This window comes from Typopeltis vanoorti, chromosome 22 (assembly GCF_054136105.1).
Source record: "Typopeltis vanoorti isolate ZY-2024b chromosome 22, IOZ_Tvanoo_1.0, whole genome shotgun sequence".
NCBI classification, from domain to species: Eukaryota; Metazoa; Arthropoda; class Arachnida; order Uropygi; family Thelyphonidae; genus Typopeltis; species Typopeltis vanoorti.
Window position 1 is genome coordinate 67,455,687 of NC_143570.1, and position 16,978 is coordinate 67,472,664.

The following is a 16,978-nucleotide window of genomic DNA, read 5'->3' on the forward strand; positions in this document are numbered from 1 at the left end:
TGTCACTCCTGCAAATCTGATGATATCATCAATCCATCGTGAATTAGGTCAGTGTTGTGGTCGTTTTTCCTCTCATGGAATCCAATCCAGTACTTCTTTTGAAAGTTTATTTTTCACTTGGTTAGACTATAATAAATTTAGTTTAATCCTTTATCCAAGTGTGAGCAAACGAAGTTTGTGCCTGAAAGTATCTTCAGGACTGGGGTAAGGTAGTACAACACCGGGAAACTCGTTGCAAAAAGTGGAGCAAGCTTACATCACTCCTATCTCAGTATCTCCCATAATGCAAAACACATCTCCTTGCAGATATGTATAATGTTATGTCCTTCCCTGTCCTTCTTGTCAATAAGATTTTTAAATGCCATCACCATACCCTAATCCATGGCACATCCGAAAAAATAGCCAAGATTCTAAAAAAGTACAACCTACACACAGCATATAAGCCCCACTGCAAACTTGCTACCCTTATCCGTTCTACTAATGATCAGCTCCCTCCTCTCTCTCTGCCTGGAGTTTACAAAGTACCCTGTTCCTGTAAGCTTGCGTACTTTGGACAGACAGGCAGATCAGCATCCATCCGCCTGGAGGAACACAAGTCGTACATCGCTAAACACAACTATGGCCATTCAGGCTTGGCTGACCATGTTTTGGACACCACCCACAGAGTATCATTGAAGAAAACCACCATGCTCCACCACGGCAAATTCAAGAAAGAGAGATTATTCTTAGAAGTAGCAGCAGCGCTCTCAAAAATCAACCAAATCTTAATAAATATGGTTGCATTAAGCTTCCTAAGATTTGGGAAACACTGATCATCAGAGGTCCCACCTTACATTCCAGGCCACCTACAACCACCCTTAGAGGGCGCTCCACCTAGATAGGACTTTAGTGTCACCCACGTGGTTGGGCATAGTATTGCAGGTTATTTGTGTTCATGTTACATTAGTTGTTTTTGTAATCCCCAAAGATGTCCTAGTGACTAGGACGAAATATAAGAAGTATTAAACCTATGTTAATCCTTTCTGAGTGCTGTATACATTCCATTAAGCCTCCAACATGATGTCCTCACAGCACTTAAGCCTCTACACACGAATACTACCCAGACCAGTTTCGACCTTTATTGAGGGCTCATCAGTGGGAGCCAGACCCAGAAGCTATGCCATTAAAACTAACCAGGTTATCCTCACCTCACATGAAAATCTGTTTTAAGGCATTGGTTATAAAGAATCTCAAAGCATGAATCACTTGAGCACTACAAGGTTTGAGAATGAAAAAGAGGAATTGAAAGTACTGCCATCAGCAAAACTACAAATAGGATTTGGATATCAGAGAGAAAAGATTATTGATATATGAGGAAGAATGTATGTAAAACACAGAGTCCTCAGATGCTCCAACATCGGAAAAATCTGATGAAAGGAAATCCACCATGACCAGAGGAAGCTTCTAAGGTTCTTACAGAGGGTAGGAGGAATACCATAAGCTGCTTGCTTGGTGTAAGAAGACCATGATGATAGACTTGATCAAATGTCTTGGAAATATCAAGAGGAAACATTTGAGTTTCTCTAGCTTTTCCATGGCTTGTGTCCTAAGGTGGGTTGAGGTTAGCTAGATTTGCTGTGGAGTAAGAATGGCAGAATCCATATTGGTCATCTCTAAGTAATTGGTCAGTTTCAGGTAGTGAAGCAGTTAGCTGTCAATGACCTTTTCCATTATTATTTTTCAAGAATATTGAAATCAAAACAGTAGGATACTAGTTTGATGATTGACTTTTATCTCCCTTTTTGGAAACAGGCTAGATAAAATTCTACTTCCAAGCAGTTGGATAGATGCCAGATGAGTCTGGAAGAGGCATGATTCAACTTGAAAAGGTGATACAGGACAGCTGTTAGTTCTGGAGCATTAGCTTTTAGTACAACTAGAAGAACATCATCAGGGCCAGGAGACTTATTAGAAGGCTATTAAGTATTTTTCTGATGCCCTTCTGGTGAAAGATCAGAGGAGTCATACTATGATAGTTCTTGGAATAGTGGGAGGAAGCTTGCCTTGGTTGTCTGTACAAGAGTTGGAGACAAAAATTGATGCTAAATATGATATACATTGTAACCAAGTATAAAAATGTTCCACGTCTATCTCTCATCTTATTTAATAATAAGGTGAGGAACATTTTTTTTTCTACTTGTATATGGAAAATATAACTTCTGCATTAATTAATTTAACCTTGGGTTTGGCTTCCTCTGATGAAGCCTTGGTAAAAGTCAAAACCAGTCTGAGTAGTGAACCTTCCCCATAATGTTTTTGCATTATGGGATACTAAGGCAGTTGATGTAAAGTCAATAGCCTTGCTATATGATTAGACCAGTCAGGAAGTTACTTTGCACTTACACTTGGGTATAGGATTAAAATAAGAATATAATTTTAGAAAGTTTTTTTCACTCTTTTATGTGGCTTTAAGTTATAAGTTAAATTAAACTTCCCAAGAAATTATATTCTTGTCTAAAACTGTATATAGAGGGAGAATGACTTCAGATTAATTGTCTTAGTATCCCATAATGCAAAATACCCATCCTTGCAGATATGTATACTACTATACATTGTGGGAAGGGCCACTACCCAGACTAGTTTTAACCTTTCTTGAGGTATAGTTTAAATGTAGGGGTACCTCTCTCAAAAACCGAGTGATCTACAAGATTGCACCAAATATCACTGAGCGGCTCAAAAGGATCACTATTAAACTCATCAAATTCTCATCACTCATTAGTAGCTCTGCTCAGTGACAAGCAAAAATCTACTGCCAAGTAGAACCGAACCCCTTCTGTTTATCAGAATCAAGCTCGAAGATAGATGTTATTAAAATGTCATCACTGGGAGCCAGACCTAGATAAGATACCAAGGTTGAAGTAATGCAGAATTTGTATATTTTCCATATAGAAGTAGTGAAAAGATGTATCACCTTATTAAAATACTCTGAATCAGAGATAGTTGTAGAAAGTTTTTTCACTTGGTTATAAGTTAAATTAAACTTGCCAAGAAGTTATATTATTGTTTTTAGGAATATGATTTCTTGTCAAGTATAAATATATGTAAACATGCTTTTTTTAAAAAAATAAATTGTCTTTGCTGTAATGCTTCAATGATTCATAGACCTTTTTTCATGGTACCTTTTTTGTTCCTTGTCTGCCTTGTTAGGTAACTAAAATGTTGCATTGGAACTGGCATGTGAATTATAAACTAGTCTTGAAAATTTGGTTTTCACTTCTCTAACCATCTTTTTCATCATCATCATCAAATTCCTGCCATGTACCCACAAGGGGTGTACAGGATATGATAGTACTACATGAAAAAATTATACCAATAATTTTTTCATGTAGTTATATCAAATTAATGATGTTATATCAAAAAAATGATGGTACAACATGACAAAAAAAACATCTTTTTGGGTACGGGAAAAAAATGAAAATTCCATTAGTGCCTCTCAGTACATGGAAGAGTATTATTAGGCCTTCTTTGTCAGTCTTCCCATGACTGAGGACTAGTGACCTGATCCATTAGTCTCCTTCACCTTTCTCTGTCTTCTTTCATTCTAAGTTGCAACCTCCAACCTTAGTCCAGTTAGAGCAGGGATTTGATCTAGCCATCTCCCATGTGGCCTGCCGCCTCTTCCTGTAGCTCCTACATCTTGTCCTGCATGAAGAGTTTTTCAGTGTTCTCTCTCTCTCTCTTTTTGATGTGTCCAGAATATTTGAGGATTCTTCTTTCCATACTCCAGAGACTCATTTCAGAATTCAACTGGTCTCTGATTCTCAGGTTGGTTCTTTTTTCTGTCTCCAAAGAACTCGAAGCATCCTTCTAGGCTCACATTTCAAAAGCATTAATTTTCTTTTTAATTGCCTTTGTGAGTCATTGATCATCTTCCCATCATAATTCATCTTCATATTCCTTCATATGACTCCCATTAGTATACAGCAGGAACTCAGATAAGAACTCAGATTCATTGTCCTGAACTGTTTCTATTATGATTCCTATCAAGGATCACTAGCTTTGTTTTATTGATGTTAATTTTGAGTTTGTATCAAGCAATGCCATTCTATTCTTGCAAGGAGTTCATGTCGTTTTCATTCTCTGTTATTAGTACGATATCATCAGTATATCTTAAGTTCCACTTTAAATTCTCATCCTGTACCAAAGTATGCCAAAGCTGTAGAAGAAAAGAATTTATCATATTACAATTTGCTGCAAATTATCAACAGTTTTATAATTTATTTTGAAAGGCCAAAAGCTGTGCCAACAATTGTTGGCTGCAGCTTTTGTCCAACTCTGTTTCCACCTCTTTTTCATGAATCAATTTGTTTCATTGTAACTGGCAGAAAAAGCCAAACTCTGAAGCTTCTGTATTTTTCTTAGTTTCCTTCCATTTCTTGTTGATCCTGGTAAACATTCTCATACTGTTCCAAAAACATGTTTTGATTTTTCAACTTTGAATTCAACTGTCCTGTCAACATTCAAACCCACCTTTGAATAAATGGCATGGAAAATTTGAGGAATTTCAAGTGTTGCTTATGATGCCTTTGATTGGGGTTTGGCACAAAGGTAGTAAGCTTCCATCATCCTGAAATTCAGTTTTTTTATTTATTTTATTTTATTTTTTTTTTTTTTATATTTAAGTTAAGGGATATTATATCCCATATTGTTTCTTAGCCGAATAAAAACTCAAAGAGTTTCATGCTGAATATAGAAACTATATAAAGATCGACGATTCCAAGCATAAGCAAATACCTGGATAGAGCAGCAACTGACCCTTGAAGGTAGTGCAAGCTGAGGCAACTCATAGAAAGGGTGGAGCAAGCTCTGATCACTATTCTTGATATTTACCCATAATGTGAACTTAACTCCTAGGAGCTGTATTATTGTTCAACATTATGAGAGAAGGTCACTATCCAGACCAGTTTCGACCTTACGTATAGGTGAAGCGGACTCTAAAAATAAGACGATCCCGAAAGATCGCCCAACTCAGCGTTGTTCCACTCGATGACAGGTTCACCCCGTCACTGAGAAGAACTTCTTAGCATTGGCTCTACCCAGTGGCAGGCTCACCCCACCACCAAGCAGAGCCATAATCTCAGCGGTGGCCCCACTCAGAGACAGGCAAAAACCTACCTCCAAGGGGAGCCTCTCAAAGCCAGATCCGTCCCGCACCGGTTTCCAACCTCATTGGGGTCTCATCAGTGAGTAGGTAGACCAAGTTAATACCAAGTTTGTAGCGAACAGAACTTACATCCCTTCTATGAGAATTGCCAAGAGGTGTCCTATTAAATTACTAATTATAATGAAGAGCAAAGGCTTCAATTCGGTGACCTGAACTTATTTAAGTTAAGGGATATTATATCCCAAATTGTTTTATTTTATCTGAATAAAAACTCAAAGAGTTTCATGCTAAATATAGAAACTATATAAAGATCGGCGATTCCAAGCGTAAGCAAATACCTGGATAGAGCAGCAACTCGCCCTTGAAGGTAGTGCAGTAGTAGTAGATATAGTTTTTTTTATATCTTGCTAAACAGACATGCCAGTCATAGAATATATGCAATTTATAGAGACAACATTACATTACATTAATTACAATATATTGGTTTAATAAGATGCTACCATACATTGCTGTATGCACATCATAGCCATTGTATCATCATATTCTAAATAATAATAAACCTTTTCTCTTCCTTTTCCAGTTGACTGCAAATCCGTTACACGGTTTTGCTGATAAATATACATTTCACTCCTCTTTATCTCATTTGACAGATTCCAGATAAACTTCTACAACCTTAAACTCTTATTGTTTATCATCATTTAATCATTCCTCAGTGTCCTTCTGGTAAAATTGTTAATTTTAATCCTAGTAAGACCCAGAATTTTGTCTTCTTTCACGTAAAAAAAAATTGTTTTTCCCCAAGTCTTAACTTTTTTTTTTTTTTTTCGTTTTTCAGCCCCACTGCTTTTTGCTAATATCTAGATTTCTAGACAAGTTGACAGATTTTTTTTTCCTTGGGATGAATTTTCTCTAACCTTCAATCTCTCTTGTCATTAAAAATGTCATCTTCCTAGCATGTAAGAAATTAGGTTTTCTCCCTCAAGGCATTATTTTACCTCTATTCAAATTCCAAATCCATCCACTCATGAAATACTGCTCTCACATTTGGATGGTGTTCCAAAGAGTTCTCTGAAAATCCCTAACTTAATACAGGGGATGGAGAGAGAGAGAGAGAGAGCAAGCAATTAGGTTTATTAATGACCTATCCCTTACTTTTCTTTTACCACTCAGTTGCTGCTGCTTGTATGTTCATATTGATAATAATCAGTTGCATGAAAAGTACAAAGAGCAGGCCAGCAAGACTTGGTTGTTAAAGACAGATCATCTGAATAGTCATTTATAATTTCTACATGCTCTTCTGAATCTGTTGAAACAAATGTGACATTGGCAGTTGAACTCCGAACTGTAAATTAAAACTTCCTCTTCGTTCATTCATTCATTGTATTGCTGTCATTTTAATAATTTTCCCCATATGCATTTCCTAAAGAGTGTCATCTACAAGTCTTCAAATCCAATATTGACAAGCTTTTCAACATTGGATTGGACAGCTTGCCATGCAAGGGATTACCATAACAGGTGATTTTCTACAGCCATTTACTACAAGGCATAACCTTGCAGTAAATGGCTAAGTGCTTGCTTATTATATTATTATATTCTGTGTCTTAATATGTCATTACTTATATATTTGAATATTTCTTTTAAGTATTTTAAATCCATTTATCATCATTATTAAAGAAATATTTAAATTCTTGCTAATTCCTTATTTGCATACAGATATCAGTATATGGCTGAATCAAGCTTTGAAAGGATATAGAGATGATAATGGGCGACCTCTTCACAATGCTCATCTTCTGGGTTTATTTCATAGATTATGCAAGCTTTTGTTCTACAAAATAAAACCTGTGATTGTATTTGATGGTAGTGCCCCTCAGCTAAAGAAGCAAACTATAGTTTGTATATTACTAGTTTGTATTAATTCGTATATGTATAGTAACTGGAAGACGTATTTTTGTGACATAATACATAAGTATTATTAGTAACATTTATTGACACATTTATTAGTAATAAATTATTTACACTCATAATTCATTTGTTCTAAAGCTGGCATTTTATATTTATTTAAATCAAAGGACCAGTAGAAACAGTATAAAACATACAGTATGCAGCATGATAACTGCAACTGGAAAAGATGCCAACAACAGTCATTAATAAATGAATAAATACATTTTAGATGTTCCTCTTTACCACTATCCATATTTCCAGAACCAGGCATATATCATTCATATTAACATTTTGTTGATGAAAGAATGATTAAAAACATTAGTGTCCCAGATTCGAAAGAACTGCAGCAAAACGATGTTAATTAGTTTCACCAAATGAAGGGAAACTAAGGCAGATTTCTGATAAAAGATTAATGTAATCTATCAGCTCTTCACTTCTTATTTCAGTACTATATACGATTTGTATTAATTTGAGCCTCAAATTATAAATAAAATTACTCTGAATGCTATCCATAGATAAATTTTATTTGTAACTAAGGTATGATGATGAGCATTTTTTCCTCACAAGAGTAAAGAATGTAATTTTAAGGATTCATGGAATATTTTAGAGATCTTTTAGAACAGGGGTTGCCAAACTTCTTTGACCATCGACCCCTTCAAGAGTTTCTTGACTTTTTATTGACCCCCCCTCTATTTTACTATTACGTAATTATAATAGGACAAGCGAAAAAGACGCTTATGTGAGTTTTTAGATTTTTTATTTTATAGTTACAGTGTTTATTATATGTATAATATATATTATTATATTACTTTTACTACTACTATTACTATCACTAGTAATATCACTGGTATTACTACCAGCCCTGCTGAACTCTTCAACATAGAGAACTTTACCTCGTGAATGGATAACGATTGAATTATAATATGTATGTTGATGAATTTTAGAACATTAATGCTCATTTGCATGTCGATGCGCAAAAATGAGACTGGGATCAACACGTGCGCGGTTCTTATTTACTTATACTTACATGTATTCAATCTTGCTCCCACCACGCCGGCCGGGCGGGAACCACTCAAATCCGTTTATTGGTAAATACTTTGTTTTGGCCTACTTCATTGGCCTCCGTAACTATTTTCATGACCTTGCTCCATCTTACAGGTCCTATTTAATGTCACTGTTCCCACGATTCACTCTTAATCGCGTTGTCATTCAGGACGGAGGTAATCCAAGTTAACGGAATTAAATATTACCCATACAATGATGTCTTATATTTTTCTATTGACCTCTGAGCCCGAATCGACCCCTAAAAATGTTATATTGACCACTTTGGCGACCACTGTTTTAGAACATGGAATTTTGGAGGATATCTTGATACTGGTTAACCACATCTCTTTAGTTTCTTTTTGAATTATTTTTATATTGAAACCATTAAGAGAGAGATCTGATTGCAAGGTCTATTAAATGTTATTAAATGTATGTAGCTGATATTTTTACTTTTTATTTATTTTTAAATCTCATAGCCACTTTCAGGTCATCTTATTGCTCTTGGATATCATTTATTCCAGTTCACAATATGCGATATCCATTAATGTTGCATATCATGCTTCTCATCATTCTTCTCAAGTCTTTTTGTCACTGCCTGAAAATGTCTTCTTCTTCTTCTTCTTCTCTCTTCCATCATTTATGTGGATGATGATGAGGCCGAATGAACTCTTTCCACTTCTGTCTGTCCCGGGAGAGTTCGAACAATTATATCCAGTTTCGTGTCGCTTGTTGTGGTTTGGTTTTCAGGTCCTCTTTTATTTTGTCTATCCATCTAATTCTAGGCCATCCTTTGGATCTTTTGCCTTCCATCGTTGTATTCAGGGCTTTAGATGGTAGGCTTTCTGTTCCCATTGTGGTCACATGGCCAAACCATCGCAATCTTCTTTCTTGGATTTTGTCTATTATTGTTATTTCTTGTTTTAGTAATTTCCTTATGTCTTTGTTTCTTAGTTGATCCAGCAGAGATACTCCAAGTAATCTTCTTAGCCAGCCCATTTCAGTAACTAATAATTTTTTTTTCTCTTCAGTCTTTTTGAGATTCCAGCATTCACTGCCATAGAGGCGTATTGGAAGAACCATTGTTTCATAGATTCTTACTTTTGTTATTGTTTGATGTCTCTTGACTTCCATATTTTATTAAAGTTTGGGATGCTTGACTGATTCGTCTGCTTATATCTTTCATAATTTCACCATTGTACTCAATAACTCCTCCAAGGTAAGTGAAGTTTTCTACCTGTTCTAGATTCTCATTATCAATTTCAATTTTCAGATTGGTGGTTCTTTTTCCTATTTGCATAATTTTTGTTTTGTCTATATTTGATATATATTATGTTTAATAATATATATCAAATGTATTATATGTTTAATCGAATGGATACGTTTAATATGAACAGATATATTATATGTTTAATCCAGATTTTATGCACTCCTCCTTTATTTTATCAGAAATTCGCTGTAGATTTTCTTCTGTGCTTGCAAGTAATGCAATGTTGTCGGCAAATTTTAAATTTGTCACATTTTTCCCATATATTTTGATTCTGGAGTCTTCATTGTTTAAGGTCTTATTGGTTGCTTCTTCCGGTGTAAGATTGAAGTGGTCTGGTGACAGATTGCATCCCTGTCTTACTCCACTCTCTGTGTGGAACCAGTTGGTTAAGGTTTCCTCCATTCGTACTGCACTTTGAGATTTCTCATACAGATTCTTTATTATTCTTATGGTTTTGTTGGCAATTCCAAATTCTTCCATAGTTTTCCATAGTTCTCTTCTATGGATTGAATCAAATGCCTGACGAAAGTCTATGAAATTTATGTAGCAACGTTGGTTGTACTCTAGTGTCTATTCTGTTAGCTCTCTTAATGTGATTAGTTGATCAATTGTGCTTCGTCCTGGTCTGAAACCAGCTTGTTCTTCTCCTAGTGCCAGTTCTATATGTGGCCTTAAAATGTATTTATTGCTAAATGAAGTATTAGAAAAAATAATTTCCATATATATGTATATGGAGTGTCAGATTAAGCTACTGCTATTAATTGAGACCAAAATATATATATATATTTATAAATAAAGGGTATTTACTCAGATTGTACACATTTTTATATTAGAATTTTACTGACTAGAAACACCGAGATAAGACAAAAAAACTTTAATTAGAACACAACTAGTTTCATCGGAATGCCGACTTCTTCAGGTGTACACACTATCACAAAAAACTGGAAAATTAACAAGCTAAAAAAGTGAACTTCTCACATAAAACATAAACAAGTTGGGAACAACAACGGTCAAGTTTGAACTGGCGTCCACATGACAGGTCTAGCATGAGGCATTAGTGAGTGGGAACTATCTCAAGAATGCCAAAATTGAATTACTGCGCTGTGTGAATCAGATAAGCTATAACTTAAATTACTGTTCGTGTGTGAGGAGTCCAGAACGTCTTTCTTGTTCATCAGGGCATTTATGGACATTTGTAGTAAGATTCCAGTCTATCTGGTGTTGACACTCTTCTAAATTAGAGTTGGCAGAGAAAAGGATATGACTGGAGAGGTTGCTTGCATGGGTTCTGTTGTAAGAGATATCACATTGATGCTCTTCGAGTCATATGACACAGACTTATCGGTTTGCCCATAATACGGCCAGCTTTCCGCAACTACAAATGATTTTATATACTCCTGGGAACTGAAGTTGGTGTTGTTTTGGCTTAGGTTGACTCAGGAAAGAACGAAGTTTTGGTAGGGTAGTGAAGTAAGTTCTAATATTAAATTTCTTCATAATTTTCGCCAATTTGGGCGATAGAGAATTCACATAGTAATGGAATATGAGCAATAGGGTTAGAGTTATCTTCTTGCCGAGGTTGGAGATGTGGGTATAGACAGTTAGAAATGCTTCGAGGTGAGTAGCAGTTATTTAAGAAAGTGCTTTTGAGGTGGATAAGTTTGATTTGAAGGTCTTCTTCTGAAATTAGAGATCTCGCACGGTGAGCCAGAGTGGTGAAAATTCTGAGTTTCTGAGGAGGGAAGTGATGAGAGGAGGCATATAAGTATTTGTCCGTATGAGTTGTTTTCTGAAAAATAGAAAATTTGAGACAATTAGGCATCCTAGTAGTTTTTAAATCTAAAAAGGAGAGGATACTGTTCACCTCAAGTTCTGATGTGAATTTAATATTTTGGTCGCAGTTGTTCAAATGATCTAGGAAGGTTTGTAAGTTCTCTGCACCATATTCCCAGATGAGGAAGATGTCATCTATGTATCGAAGCCACAGTTTGGGTTTTAGTGTAGTGCTAGAAATTGCTTTTTCCTCAAAGTCTTCAAAACAAATGTTGGCTAACACTGGAGACAGAGGGCTACCCATAGTAAAGCCGCTGGTTTGTTTAAAGATTTTTCCTTTAAATAAGATATAACCAGAGTTCACACAATGCATTAATAAGGAGAAAAAATTTTTGGAGGGCTTGTTTTTTAGGATATTGAGGACTTCTTCGGTAGGAACATTTGTAAAGAGAGAGACAATATCAAAACTGACTATTCTGTCAGACTCCTGAGTTGTAAATTTTTACCTTAGATACAAAATCTTCATTGTTCTTGATATATGAGGAAGAATTTCCAGTGAGATCTTTTAAGGATGAGGCAAGGTATTTTGACAGGTTGTAAGTGGGTGAGTCAATGCCTTTAACTATCATTCTTAAAGGTGTGTCTGCTTTGTGTATCTTTGGAAGGCCTTATAAACAGGGACTCAGCGGATGAAGAAAACAGAGATAACCTGGTGTGTCTTGGAAATTCCGAAGTTGACTTGAGAAGGTTTTTGGTTCGGTTGCGAAGTTATCTCGTGGGGTCACTTTGCAGAAGACACTAAGTATTAGACATTAATAATTTGCTAATCTTGGTGTGGTAATCAGATCTGTTAAGGACGATTGTTGCATTTCCTTTGTCTGCTGGTAGAATTATGTCGTTGTTATTACAAAGTTGGTGGATAGCTTTTCTTTCAGCATGAGATCTGGAGGCAGATGACTGTTGTTGATTGTAAAAATAGATTCTATTCTGAGTAGGTTTGTTACTTGTTTTGGGAGATGTGAGGCAGCCTTTTCTATTTTGGTGAGAAAGAGTTCCTTTGGAATAGAGGTAGGAGACGGACAAAGTTGAGCCCTTTAGAAAGTATGCTTATTTCTGCTGAAGAAAGGGTTTGTGAAGATTTGTTTATGACATTTATTCTTAAACAACTGTTACTCACCTCGAAGCATTTCTAACCGTCTATACCCACATCTCCAACCTCGGCAGGAAGATAACTCTAACCCTATTGCTCACATTCCATTACCGTATGTGAGTTCTCTATCGCCCAAATTGGCGAAAATTATGAAGAAATTTAATATTAGAATTTGCTTCACTACCCTACCGAAACTTCGTTCTTTCCTGAGTCAACCTAAGCTAAAACAACACCAACTTCAATTCCCAGGAGTATATAAAATCATCTGTAGTTGCGGGAAGCTGGCCGTATTATGGGCAAACCAATAAGTCTGTCTCTCTACGACTCGAAGAGCATCAATGTGATATCACTTACAACAGAACCTTTGCAAGCACCCTCTCCAGTCATATCCTTTTCTCTGCCAACTCTAATTTAGAAGAGTGTCAACACCAGATAGACTGGAATCTTACTACAAATGTCCATAAATGCCCTGATGAACTAGAAAGACGCATCTTAAAATCAAAAGAAATATTCCTGGACCCTCTCACATTGAACAGTACTTTAAGTTATAGCTTTCCTGATTCGCACAGAGCAGTAATTCAATTTTGGCATTCTTGAGATAGTTTCCACTCACTAATGCCTCATGCTAGACCTGCCACGTGAATGCCAGTTCAGACTTGACTGTTGTTGTTCCTAACTTATTATTATTATTATTATTGAACAAGACCTCATGGAGTCAAAGACTCATCTAGGAGGTCCTTTTATCTCGCACACATCTCATCATACCGCATCTTAAACACATTCAAACTCCCTGCAGACACCACACTCTCAGGCAAGGCATTCCAATCACTCACAACTCTGCATGAAAAAAACCTGCCTCTCACTCCCCTACTCACACCCTCTTTATACAGTTTCTAGGGATGACCTCTGGTTCTCCCCTGATCTCCCACTATTCTCTGTAGAACTTCTCCACCATTGATCCTATAACAACCCCTTACCAACTTGTAGGTCTCTATCATATCTCTCCTCTTCCTTCTCTCCACTAGACTCTGCAAATTACATCTTTTCAATCTTTCCTCATACTCGACATTCCAGAGGTTAAAAACTACCTTAGTCAGTCGCCTTTGGACCCTTTCCAACATCTCTTCATCCTTCTGAAAACCAGGTGACTAAATCTGGGCACAATAGTCCATGTGTGGCCTAATCAAAGCCTTATACAATGGAACAAGAATCTCCCTACTTCTACACGTCAGTGTCCTCCGCATCATTCCCAGAAGTCTTTGTGTTGTCTTCACAATTTTGGTGATGTGTCCCCTAAATTTTAGATCCTTATCCACTATCACCCCCAGATCTCTTATTTCCTCTACTTCCAACAATATATTCTCACCAAGCATAAATTCTGCATCCCATCTTTGTTTTCCAAATTATAAAACCTTACATTTTGCAACATTGAACTCACATCCCCATTTGCTTGCCCAATCACTCAATTTATTCAAGTCTTCTTGCAAGGCCACAATATCTTCACTACTCTTTATGGTTCGTCCCAACTTTGCATCATCTGCAAACAACTGAATATCTCCATCCAAATCTTTGCCAATATCATTAATATACAAGTTAAATAGTAATGGCCCTAAAACAGATCCCTGAGGCACTCCACTAGTGACTTTCCTTTTCCTGGATATTGCACCCCCATACACAACTTGTTGATACCTATCAGATAGCCAGTCTCCAATCCAATGCACTAATCTAATATGCAACCCCATCTGCTCTAGTTTAACTGTCAACTTATCATGAGGTACTCTTTCAAAAGCTTTTGCGAAATCCAAGTATATTACTGTGTATCCTTCTCCTCTGTCCAAGGAAGCAGTCACTTTATTGTAATAAGTAAGTAGATTACTAAAACATGACCTCCCTTTAGCAAATCCATGCTGTCCATCAAAGATTATACCATTGTTGTCAACCCAACTCTGGATCCTAGTTCTCACAAGCTTCTCCAACAACTTAACCACAACACCTGACACACAGATTGGCCTATAGTTTGATGCTTGAGTTCGATGAAGTGGCACAATCTTGCCCTCCTTCCACTCTTTAGGGACTTGACCAAGTGCAAGACTCGTATTAAAAAAATATGTCAAGGCAGGTGTCAACTCTCTGGCACATTCCTTCAGAATATGCGGTGATATGCGGTAACTGTGGAAGAATGATGTTGTGGGATAAAAATGGGAATAGAGTGACTGATGCAGAGGACATAGTGGAATTGTTCAATGAACATTTTATTGGAGTATTTCATCCTATAGGAGTCAGTTTTAATGCTAGAGGGATAGGACTGGTTTGAGGTCTGGAGGTACAGGAGGAGAGTGTGTTTCAGATACTGAGTACTCTGGATGTCAGTAAAGCTGTGGGACTGGATGGTATTTCACCATGAGTTTTGAGAGAATGTGCTAGGGAATTGACAGTGCCTTTAACATGGCTTTTCAATGAAAGTCTGGCTTTGGCAAAGGTGCCAAGGGAATGGAAGGAAGGTAAGATAGTGCCATTGCATAAGGGTGGTAACAGACTGGAAGTCTCTAATTATAGACCAGTCTGTGTGTCATCAGTAGTTGTTAAGATCTTGGAGAAAGTAGTGAGGGACCGTATACAGCACTGGGCAGATGAGGGTAATGTTATCTGTGAGAGTCAACATGGATTTGTGAAAGGGCGCTCTTGTTTTAGCAATATGCTAGCCTTTTATAATAAAGTTACAAGAACATTAGATGAGGGAAAGGCATATACTGCAATTTTCTTAGACTTAGCAAAGGCATTTGACAGGGTGCCACATGATAAGCTGATATTTAAGTTGCAGTACATGGGTCTGGATGTCAGATTGGTCAACTGGATTCAGGATTGGCTGTCTGATAGGTATCAGAGAGTTGTGTATGGTGGAGCAGTTTCAAGGAGACAGAAGGTTACAAGTGGGGTCCCACAGGGCTCAGTACTAGGACCTATATTGTTTAACCTTTATATCAATGACATTGCCAGTGGATTGCAAGGGGATATTCAGTTGTTTGCAGATGATGCGAAGCTGGGAAGGATTATTAGTAATAGTGCAGATGTGGTAGCCCTGCAAGAGGATTTGAATAAGCTAGATAGATGGCCAAATGAATGGGGATGTCAGTTTAATGCAGCAAAATGTAAGGTCTTGAGGTTTGGGAAACATCGATGGGATGCTGCATACTCTATGGGAGGAGTTATACTGGAGGAAGTTGGGGAGACAAGAGATCTGGGGTTGATGATTGATAGAAACCTGAAGTTTAGGGGACATATTGCAACGTTGGTGAAGGTAACACAGATAATTGCTGCTATTATGAGAAGGACACTGACCTGCAGAGATAAGAGGGTTATCATTCCATTGTATAAGTCTCTGATCAGACCACACTTGGACTATTGTTCTCAGATTTGGTCCCCAGGATTTGAAGGGGATAAATTAACTGTGGAAAGGATACAAAGACGGATGACAAAGATGGTTTCAGGACTGTACAAGGATAGTTATGAGGATCGGCTGAGAGAATGTGGACTGCAGAGTTTGGTGGATAGAAGAAGGAGAGGTGATATGATTGAGACTTTTAAACTGTTGAGAGGTGGTTACAGGGTTGACACTGGGGAGTTCTTTCGCTTGGTTGAACAGCGCGAAGGAGTGATGACAAGAGGCCATCCCTGGAAGTTACGAAAGGAAACTGTGAGCAAGAGGGTAAGGAGTGGTTTCTTTGTGTGGAGGGTGGTTGAGCCGTGGAATGTATTGCCTGATGGAGTGGTGGGAGCGAGAACGGTCAGTGAGTTTAAAGAGTGGTATGATAGACTTTGTGTTTCTCAGGGGGGGGACCTCCCCTCGATGAGTCTTGACAGACTTTATGTCTTAGGAAGGACGTCCCTCGATGAGTCTTTTGACTCCTTGGAGGCCTGAATAATAATAATAATAATAATAATAATAATAATAATAATAATATATTATCAAGTCCCACAGCCTTATTTACATCTAGTTTACTCAACTCCCCAAACACCTCTTGCTCACTTACAGTCAGTCTCTCCTCCCCATCATCAACTGCTCTTAATCTCTCCATGAAGTCACATTCACAAGATTGAAAGATCTTTATGAACTGCTCATTAAGTATCTCCACCACACATTCTGCAACAGCTGTCTTTATACCATTTCCATACCAACAGCTGTCTTTATACCATAATCATTCTTTCTTTTGCTGGCTACATATCGAAAGAACTCCCTAGGATTCTTTTTGGCTTCATTAGCTAACTGCTGTTCATACCTCTCTTTAGCTACTCTCACCAACCAAGTCACCCTCCTTGCCTGGTTTTTGTAGACCTCATGAAATTGGTTACTTCCACTTCTCTTATGCTGCCTCCACAATGCCCTTTTTCTCTGTATTGCATGCTTAATCTCTTTGTTCATCCATCTCACACCTACCTTATTTAACCTTCTCACCCATGGTATACATTTAGACATTGCATCTACTAAATATTTTTTGAAAATCCCCCAAGCTGCATTGATCTCTTTTCCAGCTAACTTCTCATTCCATGCTACACCTGCAAGCTGTCTCCTGAGCTCTTCATAATCACCCCCCCCCTTGTAGTTCCACATATACCCCTTTTTCACAGGGGTCCCTGCACTGCTGGCAACCACCCAAGTAAT

The 16,978-nt window shown here is 37.3% G+C and overlaps 1 protein-coding gene across 1 annotated transcript in view; it reads left to right on the forward strand.

Annotated features, from left to right (window-relative positions):
• mus201 (rad2 superfamily protein mus201) overlaps positions 1 to 16,978 on the forward strand; it is a 296,493-nt gene that overhangs the window by 24,384 nt on the left and 255,131 nt on the right. The window contains exon 2 of the mRNA XM_090412474.1: positions 6,857 to 7,032. Coding sequence (XP_090268600.1) covers positions 6,857 to 7,032 — 176 coding nt within the window. The remainder of the gene's footprint in view (positions 1 to 6,856; positions 7,033 to 16,978) is intronic.